This window comes from Primulina eburnea, chromosome 15, assembly GCF_022965805.1.
Source record: "Primulina eburnea isolate SZY01 chromosome 15, ASM2296580v1, whole genome shotgun sequence".
In the NCBI taxonomy this organism is placed as follows: Eukaryota; Viridiplantae; Streptophyta; class Magnoliopsida; order Lamiales; family Gesneriaceae; genus Primulina; species Primulina eburnea.
The window spans coordinates 5,090,837-5,110,822 of NC_133115.1; the positions used below are offsets into that span (position 1 = coordinate 5,090,837).

The following is a 19,986-nucleotide window of genomic DNA, read 5'->3' on the forward strand; positions in this document are numbered from 1 at the left end:
TGCCTCAGTTTTGCTTGGGCATCATTCGCAATGAGGGGTACGAAGTGACGTCCCCTCTCAAACTTCCTAACAAATTCTGCCACGCTACTGTCCCCCTGTCGCAGCGTCATAAACTCGTTGGTGAGTCTAGTTCGTACTTCCTCAGTGAAGTACTTGGAGTAGAAAACCTCCTTAAAACAATTCCAAGGCAGCACCTGTAAATTGACTGCCACTGACGCACTCTCCCACCATAACCTAGCGTCTCCAGTCAATAAGAAAGTGGCACAACGGACTCTGTCAGCATCCGTCAGTTCCATAAAGTTGAAAATTACTTCGTTGGACTTGATCCATCCCTCGGCCATCATCGGGTCAGTGGTACCCGAAAACTCCCTCGGACTCATCCTCCGGAACCTCTCATATACTGCCTCTGGTTGGGGCATCGCCCCTGCACCTACTGCTGCAACCTGGTTCCCCGCAAACTGTGCGAAGAACTGCGTCATACCCGCAAGCATCTGTGCCTGCATATCTGGTGGTGGAGGTGGTGGAGGATTGGCCCTCTCCTCATCTCGATGTTCCCTGTCCTCTACTCGGTGCTCTCTGTTCCATCCCTTGTTTCCCGGTCAACCAAACGTCTAGGAGGCATACTGTTCCAATAATTCACCCAACACGTAAACCCAATATGCATGAACATATATCAATATTTTATGATGCACGTAATTCAAACTTAAAACATGCACATATTGAAATCATAACTTGATGCTTACTACATAACATAATGCAAAACTTTAAACTTACAGACTTGAGGTGTGACTTCGTGAGCTTCTTGCGACTGGCAGTAGGCGTAACCCTTTACAAGAACACCGCTCTGATACCAACTGTAACGAACCGTACTTTTCATACTTAACATTTGCGGAAAAATTAAAAATTTTCTTAAATAAAAACATCCACACGGTCGTCACTCATCCTTCATAAAATATCTAAAATCAATCATCACAATTAAAATTTGCTAAAAGAGAAGCTGTCTCGAAAAGTCTCACAACCCAATCATAAAATCAGAGTATAAATGTATTTTCTTAAAAACTTAAAATAGCGTATGCGGTCCTCGGGTCTAGCCTCCCGCTCAGTCCAAGCCTGTCTCTTGGTCGCCACCTCCCATCTCCTCATCAACATAGTCACCTGCATCGATCAAGTCTTGTGAGTCTAAAGACTCAACACGTATAAACTGGGATAACGAGTACTACGTAATAAAAATCGCATGCATCTTAAAAATAGAACGTACATAACTTGAAACTTGAGCTTGCATAATAAACTTGAACTTGCATACATATATAGACGTGCCATAACGTGAAACTTTCATATTCATAACTTCATACTTGAGCATACTAAAACATACATGACTTCATCATTTTTCGTAGAGGATGTTTCAAAGCAAGTGACCCATACATAATAAACGCCTGATCAGACACACCACAGTACTGGGCTGACAGGGACGTATCCACTGCCGCATACATGAGATCCCCGTTCATAATTTAACGGGCTGGTTGGTCCTCGTTCATAATTTAACGCTTTCCAACCACGATCTAACCCGTTCATACTTTAACGGGGCGGAGAGGTCCTCGGCCACGTTCACCGACTTCCAAACCCATTCATAATTTTGTCACAAGACAATTAGCATACCTCAAAAACTTAAAATATTTTCTTTGCACGTCATACATACTTACTTGGCGTTGAGGGGTTCGTTGGACTTCGACTGGGCCCGTGGCTGCACATACTAACATGAAATTACATACTTAACTTGCATAACTTAACGTAGAAATCATACTTACTCTCGAGTTCAATCATTACTTAGGACATTCTAAAATTTCCCATGACGCGACCTTGATAATCCTTGCACTAAACCATGACGTCTAACCTTAAAGCATACTAAATTATTTTTCCCAAAAAAAAGAAGGACACGGACCCCGTACCTACATCCGTGTAGGGGTCCGTGTAGGCTCTGGAAATAGACACCGAAGGAAAGCAAAGGCACGGACCCCATGTCAGGGTCCGGGTGAGGGTCCGTGTAGCACTGGAAATATACACTAAATGAAACCCAAAGGCACGGACCCCGTGCCCTCATCCGTGTAGGGGTCCGTGTAGATACTGGAAAAAGACGCCGAGAAGAACACAAAGGCACGGACCCCGTGACTGGGTCCGTGTGCGGGTCCGTGTACCCACTGTAATCGCGAACTTACGAAAATTATGTACATGCTTCGCTCAACTTTCTAGACTCGGTTGCACGGACTATGAAACGACACCATGAGTCGTTCCTAGAACACTAAGGCATTATACCAAACCCAAGTAAACATTATCATTACCCCAAGAGCAATTAATCATCAATGACAGCGACACAACCCAAAATTCGGCAAAAGGTTTCTTCCTATGACTCTTGGTTCAACTTAGTGCCTATTGACACGAAACGAACCATTAGTGACCGTCCCAAACAACATAAACAAGGTACCTATACGCAGCAACGATCACTCGTCGAACCCCCAACGAAGCCTGCAACATAAAACTTCAAGAAACGAATCAATACAAAATTTTCTGAAAATTATAGTTTGAGCAGTCTCACGGAAAACATCATAACTCGCTCATTTTTCGTCCAAAAATCTCGAATTTTATATCAAATCGAAGGCATTGAAAAGTTCTACAATTTTCTAATTGAAAGTTTCCTCAAAATATGAACCGGAAATTCGCAGTTTAAACGGGAAGAGTAAGAGCGTGATTTAGATCTAAAAATTTTCCTTTGAAATCGATCCAAACGATTAACCGCTCAAACTATGAACATCATACATAATTTTCACGCATAAAAATACACAACGCATACTATGACAAGATCGATGCAGAAAGAACAGCATATACGTGCCTTTTGATATTAAAAATACCGTGACGACGATACCGAAGTGGAGACGGTGCGAGGCTCGATCCGGGACGAACGTGGCGCTAAAATCCTTGAAGAAAACACACGAAAATATGCTGGAATAATTCAGAGGAGGGGGCGGCCGTTTCTTTCACAAGAACCCTAGGTTTTCTTTTTTAAAATCTGAAAATAAACTTGTAGGTGTGTGTTGTGTGTTTTAGTGTGTGTAAAAACGTGTTTAGTGTGTGTGAGTGTAGAAAACGTGTGTGTGATTTAATTAGGAGAAATTTAGTGCTAAATTAACTAATTAAAATACTAATTAAAAGTTAACACTCACTAATTTAATCAAACTCTACAATTAAAATGATTACACACCAATCTTAAAAATTTTAAACTCTTAAATCACTACATACATAATAATGCTTTAAAATATTAAACTTAATAACTTATTAAAAATGCTCCATCCTCAACGTAAAATAAAATACCATATTTTAAATTACCAACATCGTCACCGGTCTTTTCCTCGATCCTGCTTCGAATAGTCGCCTGAAACATGAAACTCGAAAAATATTTTAACGTGCATCACAATGAACATGATTAATTTAAAATAATGCATTTTTCATAAATTATGCATGGCAAAAACTCATTTAAAATTAATCAAATGATTTAATAATAAAATGAATGCACAGGTTATACGTGTACTGAATTTGGGCTCTACAATTTTAGTCTCATCAATATTCTGTGCAGAAGCACTAGGGCTAAAGGTAAGCGCATATTTTTCATAATTAACCATCTTTCCAGAAGAACTTTCATAAATCTATAAACACTTCCTGACTTGCAAACAGTCTTCCTTAGCTGCCCGAAAGAAGACAAAGTTGTCATCAGCAAAGAAAAGATGTAAATATCAGAGCTATTTATCACAATCCTCGATCACTTAAATAACTTGTTGTTCACCACTTTAGTAATAATATAGGACAATTTTTGACCACATAATACAAACAAATAATAAGAAAGAAGGTCTTCCCGCCGTAGACCCATTTGAGGTATAATACTTCCAACAATAGAATGATTAATCCGGACAGAATAAGAGACCGAATTAACACACTTAAATTAATCCATGACTCAACAAACCCATAGTTAATCATCAACACCTGCAAAAACCTCCACTCTACTCTGTTATATGCATTACTCTTATCAAGTTTTAACGCAGCAAGCCATGACTTAGCTTTTTTGTTATTCCGAATCCAATGAATAAATTCAAGCTCACGATCACATTATCCAAAATCAGTCTATCGATAAAGGCACTTTGATAAGAATCAATCATTTGAGCTAAAATGGCCGAAATCTATTAGTAATAGCCCGGGACATGATTTTACAACAAGTGTTGCATAGATTACAAGTCGAAATCTTTTGAGGACAGTGGTCTGCTTACCTTTGGTATTAAGGTAATATGCATTGAATTCTACTCGGAAAGGTCACCTTGGCCATTAAGAACATCGAGAGTTATTGTTGTAATATCATTCTTGATCATTGGCCATAGTTTCCGGTAAAACAAAGTTGTAAATCCATATGGTCTCGAAGCTTTAGATGGGTGCATATGGATCTCATCCAATGTAAAAGGTGCACATTGAGCATCATTCATTCGATTATCTACCACCATTTCCACTAGGTCAGTAGGTTTCTCAATGTCCTGCATAGATGGATTGGAAGATGAGAATAAATTAAAAAAATATTTCATGTTACTGTCTGCCAAGCTCTATTCATCAATACGCCAATCACTATTACAATTGAAAAAGACTTCAATAAAATTGTTATACCGACGGGTATTAGCATATGAGTGGAAATATTAGTGTTATGGTCCTCATGATTCGACCAATTGACTCTAGATCTCCGCTTCCAATGTATTTCTTCTTTCTCAGAGAGCTTTTCAATTTCTTTTTCCAACTGCTCAATCCTCAAATAATTTTTGTTTTCATGTTAGGGTCACAACAAAATGTCCAGCTCATTACGAAGATTCTTTATATCATTTCCCAACTGTTTGAATTGATTCCCTACCCGAGCTTTCAAATCCCTACTACACTTCCCTAGTTTAGCAGGTAGACTAGTGACTGCACCCACACCTTCCCAAATTGTTTGAAGATAACTGGCAAAATCCTCCTCAAGAACCCATTTAAGTTCAAAATTAAAACGCTTTGGAAATTTGTTCCACATGTTTTTAAGCTTTGTAGATATACTTAAGGATATCGCCATATGATCAGACCCACAAAAGCACGGATTCTCAACCTTAGCCGAAGGAAACAACACATTCCAATAAAAACTATACAGATACTGGTCTAGACGTGTGTGTATACAGTCATCCCCTCGCCGTTTATTACACCAAGTATAAAGTTCCTCTTTAAACAAAAGATCTTGAAGCCCACTGTTTTTTGTTTCATCGGAGAAAGCCTTCATCTGTTTTATTAGTCTTAAATTTCCTCCCACCTTTTAAGATTCGAATAAAATCTCATTAAAATCACCGCCTACAGCCCACAGAAAAAGCTTAAGTTCATGAATTCCAGCAACCCGCCTCGATAACTGCCACGAAGAGTTCCTGAGTGCCACCACAAGATTGCCATAAAATTCAGTAAACCTCCAATGTTTTGAATCATGTTATACAATCAATGTGCCATGCTGAATACGATGGAATACTCACATCAAACGGTTCTTTCCAAAGCAGAAAAATTCCCCCACTTCAACAATCACAATCCACAAAAAAAGAGCCATTAGAATTGAAACTATTTGTTCAATTATAAAACCGAGATGCTAATATTTTTGTTTCACACATAAATAATAAAATTGTTTCTTTCAGTGATTAAAAGCCTAAGATCACATATGGAATGTTCTTGTGAATTCCACACCAAGAAACTCATTGTGAACGACGAGGCTTCCCACCTATAAAATTGCTATGTTGTTGTCATTAGTGTTATCAGTCTTTGCTTATTTCTCTCTCTCTCCTCAAACCTAGACTGATTTAGCACCATCCGCTTAGATCTATCCATGCTCGATTGAATACCTTCTTGGTTAAATTTTAAATATTTCACCCCTTACTTGACATTTCCACTTCATTTACCAACTGGATCTGTCAGCGCTGTTTTTGTATTAGTAGCCTGAACATCCACTACGATCATGTCGTCCTCTTGAACCATGATCTCCTTTTCTGTGATATAAGGCCTATTGTTATGGGTTCAACATCGAGAATCTGGTTTTCATCCGTTCCACTTTTCTCCTTAGAAGAACCAATATTTGTGGGCTTTGAACTAGGCTACACAATCGCCATAGGTTCATCAAGCTCTTCATTGTATGCCTAGGAAGGACCACAAGTATTTTCACTAGTATGTTTATTGTTAGCAGGAGAGTTTGTGTCTTCCTCTCCCCCTATACCATTATAAGCACATTTACAATTGCCAAAAGGAAATATTCTTCTCATCACAGTCCCTAATCACATGGCCTAAGCGTCCACACGAGTAGCCAAATTGCGGAAGACGTTCATACATTAGAATAATTCGGGATCAAAGATAACTGTTTAGAGGGGATGAAAAAACTGTTATGCAAACTATGCCAAATAATGTTAAGCTTAAGTTATGTTAACAGCTCAAGTTAATATTCCAATAGGACTAAGTAATTTGTTCTACTAGAAACAAGGTCTTAGTGCGGAAACTGCTCAACAAAACTTAGTGTGTGCAAAAAAACAGTAAAAAGATGAATCTTTTGAGAAATGATGTGTGTTATTTGGATGCTTGAAGAAGATTGATAAAAAAAATAGTTGTTCCGAGAGATCTCTTCAGTCTTGATACATTCTTTATTTATAGGTCTTGGTCCCCCAACATTAATAAATATATATGGTACTCACAGATGTACTAGGTAGCTGACACTTATGCAGATATTGCCACATGTCCTTGTATGTTTTGTCAAATATAGTACCGGCTAATTCAAATTTTGTTGGACACTAGCTGAAAGATCTAATCAACTGATCTTCTCTTTTTTGTCCTTGCTGACAACTTTATTAAAAACTTGGAGATAAACCGTTTGTCATAATATAATATTGATAGACTGATCTTCGAGTTGATATGTTCTCTTTGATCATCTTGGTTCATGTCATGCTGACGATGAAACCTTATCAGATCAAAATATTTGAGCATCTCGATCTTTCTACTCAATTTATCTTGTAACAGTGTAGGTTGATCATCATACTTGTAGTCTTGTTTAGTTCAGTTTAAAAATATGTATTAATATAAGTTTGAGTTAAATCAATTTAATTTGAAATTACCAAAAATTATATATAAATTTTATCTTTAACAAATACAAATGCCTTCCGTAGAGTTTTCTGGTCGGACCCGTATGCTTTGCTTGAGCGGCTTAGTAATATCCAATATGACCTTAATTCGAGCTAACTTTCCAGTACAATTCACATCTTCCCTGGAATCAACTTCTAATACCTGACCAATTCTATCCCTGACACCTCTAATAAGAATAGGCGAATGCATAAAAGCTAGTGGCATATTATGAACTGGACCCAAATAGGCATTTCATCGAACATCATAGGCACTCTCTGTTGTAAACCCGTCGATTCATTACACACTACAAGATCCTTAAAGATCGTCCATGGGCCATCACAAATCGCATGATGTCTATCAAATTATCGAAGCGAAATCCAACAAAAAAAATTCTCCCCAATTACCTCCATCTTCACCGGTTTTTTCATCTATAAGATACGTGACAATTGGTCTCTGAAAGTTTCAAGATTTATTCCTCCGCATCCATGCTTATAAATAAACTTGAAGCAAAACAAAAATTTAACAAAAAATATTAGAAAAAAAATTAATATTTTATGTTCGTAAAAATATCATCTATTGCAATAAATTACTGAGATACACCCGATTTTAGGTGTTGTGCATTTTTGGCTATACATATATTTTCACAAATAAACTGACCAAGTCTAAGAATTGTTTGACAAAAATAGGGATGGAAAAAATACCAATTCAAAGTGAAAATAATGTTACTACATAGATAGAGGTTATAAATTTTCTCCCATGATCTTCGTGAGCAAAACAAGTATTCAAAAATTATGTTGGTTAAATTAAAATTCAAATAATATTTTTCAGTGAGCAAAATATAATATTTTTATTATTTTCGAATTAAGAACAACGAGTGAAATAATATTTTTTTAAAAATTTTGTCTCAGATAAAACTCTATACTTTCTCACATCATAAATAACTTTTGATTTCACTATCATCGTCAGTTATATATGCATGTATATTTAATGTTTTCACATAGTTTTTTAAAAATAAACAAGTAATTTATCTATTTTATTTTAGAACTTTTAATAGATATAAGAAGAGATGGGTCAACCCTACTGATATATACAATAAAAACTAATACTCTTAGTATAAAAATTAATAATTTTTCATAGATGATCCAAATAAAAGATTTGTCTCACAAAATACGATTCGTAAAATCATATCACATAAATTTTTGTTTAGATATAATATAATATAATATAATAATAATATAGTATAGTTGATAATAAATTAAATATTAGTTGTAATTATTTATAAAACAAAATATTTTGACATAAAAAAATAATATATTCGTATCTATTAGGACGGATGGAATTCTGTGGAAACTATTTGCTTCGCGTCAAGGTTTCTCCATAATACGGTTGACTTTTCTGGTCCATTTTAACCTGCATAGGAGGCGCACTGCGCACCCTAAGCATCTTTCCTTTTAGTTTGTCCGAGTGCCTTGACCAGTGCGCTCTACGCACATGGCGTATCCAAGTCTCCTTTCTCAACTCCTACCCCACTGATTAAAGCCTTCGTTGACTGCTCAGAGGAAAAGATACCCCCGACGAACACAATATCCACATGGCGATTTCACCTCCAGCGAGTGTTTCCGGCATCTTCTGATTCTCTCCAAAGGGTATTTGAATCTGGGTTTGCACCTAAAGCTCGAGTTCTTGTTATTAATCGGAGATTTTTGGGGGATATGTGTGGACGAAGCTAGGGTTAGCAAAGCTTGAGTTTTTTGGTTGAGCTGTTGCTTTCGGTTCTGTTCCGTTGAACCAGTTGGATTTTTTTTTTGTCTTTATTTGGAGACGGGTTTAGGCAGGAATTGAAGATTTGCTTGTGGGTTTAACTAGTTGACCTTGGGATTTTTTTTAACATTTATTTGGTTTGATTTGTTAAATGTTGATGGATTACGGTATAATTATGCGACTCTGGAGTAGTTTGTGTTTAATATAGGGAAAAAAGGCATGGGTTTTTAGTTACTTTGTTGAGTGGTGTCTGTTGGTTGTAGGTCTTGATTATAGAGTATACGGTATGAAGAAGTTGAGGTCAAGTGAAGATCTAAATTCATTTGGAGAGAAGGGTGCCGTGAAAGACTGGGGAACTAGGGACGAGGATCCAGCTTTGTACCGTACGTCTTCCTCGCATAGGAACACTTACTACAAATCTTCTGACAGTGGGAGAAAAGTTTTTTCTTCTTCAGCATCTAGGTATGAACATCTAGACGATGATAGAGAGAGCTCTAGACTGGTCAGAAAGCGATCAGATTATGATTCAGAAAGTTATGATAGAAGGAAGAGTTATGATCGGCATAGAGATGGGAATGAGAGAGGTATTACGAACTCTTCGCCACGGGCTGGTTATGCAATGGATCGGATGCATCGGTCCGAGAGCTTTTGTGGACCCAAGAGAGATTTTCCAAAGGGATTTAGGTCCGAGAGGGATCGGTCGAGGAGGGAGGGCAGTGTTTCAGCATGGCGGAGGTTTGTAGGTGGGAAAGATGGTGACGATGGGATTAGGAATGATGGCACTGAGATTGGTCGAGGAAGTAGAGTGGAATCTGAGGAGATTGGTAAGGCGAAATCTCCTCAGGGACCGAGGAATGCGAAATCCCCAGCTTGGTCCAAGGACTCTGGCAGTGAGCAGTCCAAGGGTGTAGAAGTTAAGAAATCTGAAGACATGCCCGTGGAAAGTAGTGGTCGGAGCAGTGAAAGAGAAGAAGGGGAACTGGATCCTGATCCACAACCCCCAGTCTCTTTGACTAATAGAGAGATTAAAGATAGAGATGCTGCACCATTGAACTCCTCACAAAAGGAACTCAGTGATTGTGTTGACACTGAAACCTGGCATGGCAAAGCAAGTGCTTTGTCTGAAGAAAAAGTAGATGTAGTGCGTGGCTGTGAGAAGCAAGCTGAATGTGGATTATATAACACTGTTGAAAATGTCGTGAACAAGAATAAAGATTTACCAGATTGTCAGGTTACCACTATAACACCCCCAAAGACCACCAGAAGCATAGATGATAATGAAACAATTGGAGAAAATGAGCTTGACAGCAACAAAATGGAAAATAGAAGAGACGATCATTTCGATGAGGACGTGAAGTCATCACCTTTTCTAGAGCAAAAGGAAGGGAAGGGTGGTGATCTTGAAGTGCAGGCAGTTGATCCTGGTATGAATGGCAAGGTGAGATTTGTAGAAAGAGGTGAAAAACATTTGATTGAGGAAACAACCAAAAGTTTGAAGGATAAGGGCAAATGCCTTGCCATATTGACTAACTCTGTTGGCTTTACAGAAACTGATTTAGAGATTGAAAACGAATCAATGGGCCTTGTAAAATCTGGAGATACTGGAACTGAAGGGCCCAGTACCAGGGGATTTCAATTTTTCTCCTCTGTTCCAATCAAGAAGCAAGAGAGAGTTGAGCAATCAAGTCACAATAAGCCAAAAGATGATAGGTTGGCACTTGAGCTTTCCCTTAGCTTGCCGAATGTTTTATTTCCCATTGGTTCTCAGAGTAGAGTTCCTGCTCCTGGTTCTCCTAGTCATGCCAGAAGTGCTCAATCCTTTCATAGCTCCTTTCAGACAAATTCTGATGGATTTACTGCTTCAATGTCCTTCTCTGGTTCTCAGCAGTTCACTCATAATCCCAGCTGTTCCTTGACCCATAATGCATTTGATTTTGAGCAATCTGTTGGCAGTAAACCTTTGTTTCAGGGGGTCGATTGGAACGCTTTGTCAGTAGATGAGAATAAGAATAAAGAAGTTCCAGCTTATCTAGGCACATCATCCAGAGGAAATAATTTGTACGGCCAGTCTCAAATATCTCAAGGTAATTCTACAGGACAAGCTGAGCTACAGCAGCTGAAAATGGGGAAATGCAAGAAATTACCAATAGGGCTTGATAGACAGTTGAGTTTTAACAAGCACTTATCTGGAGCACAGGCTGTTGGATCGTTTGAAAATGGACCAGAATATCACAGAGATAGGAGGCAATTATTGCCCGAGAAAGATGGTGGTGGATCACTAAGAATCAATAATTATAACCCAGATGAAAAAGACCATGGATCAGTTGTTGGATCTGACTTTGCCGAGTCTATAATTACTATGATAGTTTCTGAACCTATACGTACAATGGCCCAGAGATTCAATGATATGACTGGACAGCACATGACGCTGTTGAAGGAGTTTGTCTCTGACATCTTCTTGAATCAAGCTAAGCAGTGGCAGCTGAGTGCTTTGCAGAAGTCATTGAGGAAAAGGGTAGACTTTACCTTGGATTCGTTAACTAATGCGCATCGTGTTCAGTTGGAGATCTTGGTGGCGTTGAAAACAGGGCTTCGAGAATATCTTCTACAGGGATTCGAAATCCCATCTGCCGATCTGGCCGAGATATTTCTATACAGTAGATGTAGAAATATCACTTGCCGGAGCCTTCTACCTGCCGATGAGTGTGACTGCAAAATATGTGTGCATCAGAATGGTTTCTGCCGGGAGTGCATGTGTCTTGTATGTTTGATGTTTGACATGGCATCCAACACGTGCAGTTGGGTTGGTTGCGATGTATGCCTACATTGGTGCCATACAGATTGTGGATTAAGAGAATCACGTATCAGGAACGGACGGAGTGCAACAGGTGCTCATGGCATCATGGAAATGCAATTCCATTGTCTTGCCTGTGAGCATCCTTCCGAGATGTTTGGTTTTGTGAAGGAAGTTTTCAGTAACTTTTTGAAAGAATGGACGACTGAGAACCTCTTGAGGGAACTTGAATATGTGAGACGAATATTCTGTGCAAGTGAGGATGCAAGAGGTAAACAGCTACATGAAATTGCCAACCAGATGTCATCGAAATTAGCTGATGGAGCTGCGCTTCAGGATGTGCAAAATCAAATTTTGAGTTTTTTCTCTGGTGAGATTAGCCTTTGAGTTAATTTGTCTTGCAACACTTTCATCTTGTTTGAGTACCTCTGGTGCATGACCAACTTCTGTTACACATACTACGTAGGAGTTTAAGCAGCAAATTTAACATGTATTTTTAAGAAAATGGTGTCACTATCAATCAAGACTAAATCTATATTTTCTTTTTCTTTTGTGTTTAACATCTTTCTTAATTAAAGTTCTGAAACCCAAGTTTTTTATGACCATGAGCAATATAAAACAATGGTAAATTTGTTGTGGTTTCACGCGGACCAGGATACTTGACAGGCCACAAATAATATGCTCTTTCTCTGTAAAATCTTGGTGATCTTCATTATCCTTTATTTTTAACCCTCTACATTTTCCTGACTTGTGCAAGCTGCTACGCACAGGGAAAGAAAAACATCAAGATTTTATTTGAACAATTGAAGCCACTTCTCCTATTTGTACCTTACTTTCTTTTCTTGTTATTTTTTTCTTGTGATTATTTCATCAACACTGCTACGAATTACTTACTTGAAACTCAAAAAAAAATTCTTATCAAGACTTCAAATATGAGGAAATGAAGTCATTGAAACCAAGTTTCTGGATTATGTTCATCTAGTTTGAAATTCTTTTCTTTGATACGTTATGGAGCTAGTTTTGAGATTTTACTGGTTTGCCGAGCTTGTAATGTTTGAATTAGTGATAATATTAAACCTCTGTATCAGCCTGGGAGATATCCTTGAACATGAGAGCTTCTCATGTTCTATCGATACTCTCCCCACTTTGTATGGCCTCGAAATATCTTTGGCTTTGTTTGCTTATGTTTCTGGCATTTCTGGAGCTTTGTGTTTCTGAAAAATGAGTTTTCAGAACATGTATAGAGAAAGAAACATGTGTTTGTTTATGTTTTTAACAACACGGTATGATTTTTCAATATTATATTTGCTAGTTATAAATTTTAACAACTGTTATTATTATTTTTTGGGATGGATGTAAAGGTAAAATTAAAAGTAATATTATATTGAAAGAAAGTGAATTATATGAAATGAATAGTAGTGTTGTTTTTATTTTGTTCATATATTTTGCTAAAATCACTTCTTTTGATTGCAGAAAGCCAAAAACTCAGGACTAAAAGTATTTCTATCGAAGCTGGAAAGGACTTGTCGACAAGAAACCAAAATATCAGCAATGGCAGTGCCGGGGGGAGTCAAGGGACTGGGTGGATAAAACCCATTCGTCCAACTAAGGTTGCGCCCCTTGAAAACTCTATCCATTTGCTTCCTGATTTTGACAGCAAAAGGAATGACAAATACTCGATGACCATGGACTTGTTAAAGAATACTAAAAAAGAACCGATGTTCGATGAATTAGAGAGCATTGTAAAAGTCAAACAAGCGGAGGCAAATATGTTTCAAACACGAGCTGACGATGCTCGAAGGGAAGCTGAAGCACTGAAGCGTATTTCCATAAAAAAAGATGAACTGATTGAAGAAGAGTACAAGAGCCGAATCGCAAAGCTGCGTTTGTCAGAAGCTGAGGAAATGCGAAAACAAAAGGTGGAAGAGCTCCAAGCTCTGGACCGAGCTTATCAAGAATATTTCAACATGAGAATCAGAATGGAATCAGACATCAAAGACCTTCTGTTGAAAATGGAAGCAACGAGAAGGAACCTTCCAACGTGATCAACATGCTGCTTTTCATCTTACTGCAAATCCCTCGATATTTCTGAAGTTTCGCCTGCAATTATCTTTGCATTTTGTATCTATTAGGTGCTCTACTAAGTATATCTTTTCCCAAATTCACTACTGTGCAGTGCAGTGCAGTGCAGTGCTGAGTAGCTGACTAGAATCCATGCAGAAGGTAGCTACCCCGATTTTCTTCGATAAAATTCGGTAAGAAATGAGAGGTCTAAGTTCATAGTCACTGTTGTTTGTAATCAGTATCTGAAACTAAAGTTAAGCTCCTTTCTTTCAACAAAAAGAACAGATAATCTATCTTGTTATTCCTCTTGGATTTCTGTCTTTCATTTCTTCTGTGATTTTATATTGATGAAACATCTTGTTATTCCTCTTGGATTTCTGTCTTTCATTTCTTCTGTGATTTTATATTGATGAAACAAGAAAAATGAAAACAAAGCTAAATGGCTGTAGTGTGAATTTGAATTTCCTCTAGTTTAACCAATATTCAGTATGTCTTTTATACTGCAGAATTGGGTTACTGATTTTACACAAATTTATTTATTAAAAATAAATATGTCATTAACTTAAATAAAAAAAAAGCCAATATATCATAAATAATAGAAGTGGGGATATAAGTCCACCCGACTTTGACCAGACATAAAATCAGTGGTTCTTAGATATCTGGTTCGCTGTGTTGGGACATCGTATTCTCGCATTTAAGATGCAGCGGAAGTTTAAAAATATTTTTGTTTGGGCGTCGTGTGTTTAAAACATGCATAGGGCGTTTAGAATTATACCTTTGCGTTCTTAACGCTTGGACTCCAAACTATTCCGGTGTTTAAGCGGAGATAGCCCTTCTTGTAAATCCCTACGAACGGCTCTTCAAATATTATCGCCTAATTAGGTCCACAATCAGAAACTTTGTTCCTCGTTTGGATTGCACTAGAAACCACAAACGATTTGTGCGTTGAGACTGCAGCTCCGAATTTCCAAAATCCGGACATGAAACGGCGCGGCGGTGAAAGGACAAAGTAGCCAAAACTTTAACAAAATTAATTGCAAAGTGGCCGTGGGTTCCTTGAAGCATAAACATGAATTTTGCTTAATTGATTCACAATCATTCATTAAGAAAATATTATATATTCTTAATCCATAATTAAGCAAATCTAATTTGCTTTTTGTGTTGCAAAATTTCTTCAAATCTTCAAGTTGTTGGCCGAGAGTTGGCTTGGGATTGGAGAGAATTTTCCTTTTGTTTTGTGTGCCAAAATTCATCTCCAACTATGAGCCCTAATTGGTCTATTTATAGAGTGAGACTCCTAATCTAATTAGGAGTCCCTCTCCCACAAGGACTCTTATAATTTCATTATATTAAAACTCTCATATAATTATTATATAATGTATTTATTAATTTTTAATAATACATGATATAATAATATCATATACATATATTTTATATCACCATATAAAATATATACATGTATATGTATATTAAATTAAATAACTATTATTTAATTTATAAACTAACTCCTTAGTAAATTTAATTCTAGACTCCTCTAGAATATTTATGAGAATTTATTCATGTTAGTAGTCACCATTACTAGCACAATCATTTAATTAGTAAATTCCAAATTCGCTAAAAAAATGATTCTGAACTCATTATAACCCCGATCGACGATCCGAGAGCGCCGATGTACCAAGGATACAAATCTTGTTCATATAATGAAAATTAAAAATTTCGAAGATCAAAATTTTCATTTGCCAAATTTAGAACTTACCATATATGGCAGTTATCATATTTGGCAGCTGCCAGTTTTAGTGAACTCCTTCACAAAATAGGCAGTTCCACTCTCCTTCCTTATTTAGCAATCATGCTAACTTCCACTTCTTCCATCCTATGGAATCAGTTCATAAACTCCTTTATAAGCTTCTTGTTTGATCTCCATCAAACTATAATCGTCAAATTTCAACTCCTTGAAATTTGACTATCTCAACGGGAACACAGAATCCGATACTTGTGTGACCCTCAATGGTTCAGGGATACAGCTAGCCGTGGGTTCACATCTCCATGTGATTCAGAATAACATTCATTCTTATTCGGGCTTACCCTAGTTAACCCCATTCTTTTCATCAACACCTTGATCAAGAATGTCAGAACTCATTTCTGATTGCACCCGTCGGATCATGGTAAGAGCGTCTAGTAGCATCGCCCCATGATCCCCTAGGTATCACTGATAGTGCCTGCAAGAACCTTTAGTCATGGTTAGCGTACAGTACGGTCCCTTCAACACATATATCCCGATCGAATCTGCAACCATTGGTACATCGAGAGTTGCATATGAATTCGATAACGATGCGATTTATCTTTGAGTATTAATAGTGGCATGGTATGTGCAACTAGGAAAACACCTTTCCCTAAAGCACATTTCTTGCTCTGGCCAGAGACTCCTTGCACTATTAACTCATCAGATTACATAGGATATCTTCCCCCGTAAGCGAACGGTGAATCCCCGACTACAATGCATTTGCTCCTACGGATTTCGAAACTACACCCAACCTCGCCACCTGATGACCCTCGATGGAGTCGGTAAACGGATCAAAGTGCATGCTAGTACGTATAGCCTCTACATTGTCTCGGGTCAAAGGACTAATGGTGTACAACCATAACTTCGGACTATTCCACTCGATAAGTGAGAACCACTTGGACAGTCCGAGAGAGGGTTGTTCAGTGCATCATCATATGATCACCCATCTGTGTGAATGGACATCTCCATGCCCTTACCAATGAAACATGATGTTTACTCCACAGATGCTAGTCTCAAGCTCGAGCGACCTTTATCCTTGTTTTAGGCGGCTGAATCGACTAGGAACCTGTTTAGAATATACGGTACACTTCCTAATGAGTTTCATGATCTTACGTTGAGTCGCAGACTTCATGGTACCTATTGTATATTCAAGGACTTTATCTATGCAGCTTGCATGGGTATACAGATAAAGTATAATGCCATAATCGAATAAAATCGTAAAATAATATTAAAATAAAGATTGTTTTACATTAGAGTCAATAAAGCCCAAGCCATAAGTTGGCTTGCCGGGCACCTACTCTAACAATCTCCCACTTGCCCTATAGCCAACTACCCATAGATCTTAGACTCATTGCTTCGCGATGCTACTCAAACAATGGTCCTGGCAGGGGCTTCGTTAGTGGATCAGGAACGTTATCTGCGGAGGATACTCTCTCTACCGATATGTCTCCTCTTCCCACAATCTCCCGGATTTTGTGGAACTTCCTCAGTATATGTTTGGATCACTGATGAGACCTCGGTTCCTTCGCTTGCGCTACGGAACCGGTGTTGTCACAGTAGACCGTGACTGGATCAACTGTTTGAGGAATGACACCCAACTCTTGGATGAAATTCCTCATCCAAACACCCTCCTTTGCCACATCCGATGTAGCTATGTATTCGGCCTCAGTGGTTGAATCCGCTGTGGTGTCTTGCTTGGAACTCTTCCAAGAGACAGCACCACCATTGAGCTTGAATACAAATCCAAAGGTCAATTTCGAATCATCCACATCTGATTGAAAGCTAGAATCAGTGTAGCCTTCCAATTTTAGTTCTTCACTTTCGTATACCAAGAACAAATTCTTAGGTCTTCTCAAGTACTTAAGAATGTCCTTCACTGCTTTCCAATGCAGTGGACCAGGATTCGACTGATATCGGCTTGCAATACTCAGTGCATATGCCACATCAGGTCGAGTAGATATCATACCATACATAATACTGCCTATGGCAGACGCATATGGAATGCGGCTCATGGTTTCTATCTTTTCATTAGTCTTAGGGCACATAGACTTTGTTAGATTCACACCATGAGTCATTGGGAGATATCCTCTCATAGACTCCTCCATAGAGAATCTCCTCAGTATGGTATCGATATATGTGGATTGGGTGAGCCCTAGCATTCTCTTTGATCTATCCCTATAGATCTGTATTCCTAATACATATGATGCTTCACCCATATCCTTCATGGAGAACTTAGCAACTAACCATACTTTAGTTGAATGCAACATCCCTACATCATTCCCAATGATTAGTATGTTATCAACATAAAGCACTAGGAATGTCACTGCACTCCCACTAACCTTCTTTTATACACAAGGTTCCTCAGGATTTTTGGAAAAATCAAACTCTTTGATAGTGTTGTCAAATCTGAGGTTTCAACTCTTTGATGCCTGTTTGATTCCATAAATGGATTTCTGAAGTTTGCATACATTATGCTCACTTCCTTCTGATGTGAATCCTTCAGGTTGAGACATGTAAATCTCTTCCTTAATATCCCCATTAAGGAACGCTTGTTTTCACATCCATCTGTCATATTTCATAGTCATACTATGCTGTTATGGCTAGCAGTATCCTAATGGACTTGAACATCGCGATTGGAGAAAAGGTTTCCTCATAGTCAACACATTGTCTTTGAGTATATCTTTTTGCTACCAATCTAGCTTTGAAGGTCACCACCTTCTCATCTGTTCCAAGTTTCCTGTTGTAATCCATTTGCATCCTATGGGAACAATTTCCTCAGGTGGATCTACTAAGGACCATACTTGGTTCGAATACATGGAGTCCATCTCGGACTGCATGGCTTCAAGCCATCTAGATGAATCGGCATCAGACAATACTTCCTTGAAATTTCTTGGATCACATCTAAGAATGGGCTCACCTTGGCCCTCTTCAAGAAGCAGGCTCAACCTTTTAGGCGGCCTTTGAGATCCTTTCGGATCTTCTAAGAGCTTATGTTTCTTTTATTGGCTGTTGGTGTGTGGGTTATGCTATTTGTGTCACGGGTGGTTCTCGAATCTGATCGAGTTCTATCATCATGCCTTTTCTATCTAATAGAAACTCCTTCTCTAATAAGGTGACATTCTTTGAAACAAACCACTTTGTTTCACTAGGATAAATAGGAGTACTATCCAACAGAGTTCTTTGGATATTCCACAAAGTAGCACAAATTGGCTCTACTATCCAATTTATCTCCCACTGCCTGCTTCACGTAAGCAGGGCATCCTCATATTATTAAGAAAGAATATTTCTCATCCATATCTCATATGGAGTTTTATTCACTGCCTTTGTATGGACTTGATTCAACAACCTTGCCGCTGTTTCAAGCGCATATCCCTTAAGGGATGGCGGCAACTCACTGAATCCCATCATAGATCGGACCATGTCCATCAATGTCCGGTTACGACGTTTTGACACACCACTCAACTGGGGTGTGGCAGGCGGAGTTCACTGTGAGAGAATCTTATTCTCGTTAAGGTAGTCTTGAAACTCAGTACTCAAGTACTCTCCACCTCGATCTAATCGTAGTGTTTTAATACTCTTTCCTAATTGTTTCTCTACTTCTGATCTGTATTCTTTGAACTTTTCAAAGGCTTCAGACTTGTATTTCATCAAATACACATACCCAAACCTCGAATGGTCATCGGTAAAGGTAACGAAGTAGGAATGGCCAAATCTTGTGCTAACACTTAGCGGGCCACACACATCTGTATGGATCAAATCCAATAGATCATGTGCACGTTCCACTTTCCCTAGGAAATGGGCTTTGGTCATTTTTCCTTTCAGACAGGACTCACATGTCTCTTAGAGAGTTTATGTCTGACGAGTCAAACATGTCCTCTCCCACTAGCTTGTGGATCCTTCTTTGAGAAATATGTCATAGCCTAACGTGTCACAAATGTGCTTGGTTTAGACTATCTTGTTTTCTTTTGTTTATCGTTGTTGAAAATCGTGTTTACTTGGACATTCACTTATCATTGCCAAAACATTTCTGGCCTAGATAATTTCTTATGTCTTTGCTTCAAGCAGTGAAATATAAATGTTCTAAATTATTAGGCCATGTCAAATTCCAGGCCCACCACCTTCTCAATAGGCCCAATCATACTTACACCATGCTCATGGGCAAGAGCCCCATCTTGCATACGTGTGGTCATGAGCTCTTTGAAAGTAGTGTGCATCATTATGCGAGTTTCATGCACCATGCAACTCTTGCATGTGTTATTCGAATGTCAGCAGCATTCAATATTTCCTCAAACTGTCTCTACAGTTCATTTGACATAGGCGCGAGCATATAACACTTTAGCTTGCATACTATGGTCCTACCATCTTGCATGCTATGTCAGTTCAGCAAGACTGA

General features: G+C 38.3%; 1 protein-coding gene across 2 annotated transcripts; it reads left to right on the forward strand.

The window, feature by feature from the left end:
- The first annotated feature begins 8,570 nt into the window (after positions 1 to 8,570).
- LOC140814833 (protein OBERON 4-like) lies at positions 8,571 to 14,114 on the forward strand. Of its 2 annotated transcripts, XM_073173926.1 has the most exons (3): positions 8,571 to 8,837; positions 9,216 to 12,116; positions 13,220 to 14,114. In XM_073173926.1, exons 2-3 carry the CDS (start codon positions 9,239 to 9,241, stop codon positions 13,789 to 13,791), a joined length of 3,450 nt encoding a protein of 1,149 aa, XP_073030027.1. In that variant the 5' UTR covers positions 8,571 to 8,837; positions 9,216 to 9,238; the 3' UTR covers positions 13,792 to 14,114. The 2 variants fall into 2 exon arrangements, with proteins under 2 accessions (XP_073030027.1, XP_073030025.1); XM_073173924.1 differs by having other exon boundaries at positions 8,571 to 12,116.
- The last annotated feature ends 5,872 nt before the right edge of the window (positions 14,115 to 19,986 follow it).

Excerpts from the sequence above, each read along its gene's own strand:
- LOC140814833 (XM_073173924.1), top strand. The coding sequence starts at position 9,239 with ATGAAGAAGTTGAGGTCAAGTGAAGATCTAAATTCATTTGGAGAGAAG. Across the intron at positions 12,117-13,219 it reads AATTTTGAGTTTTTTCTCTG|AAAGCCAAAAACTCAGGACT; the intron begins GTGAGATTAGCC and ends TTTTGATTGCAG.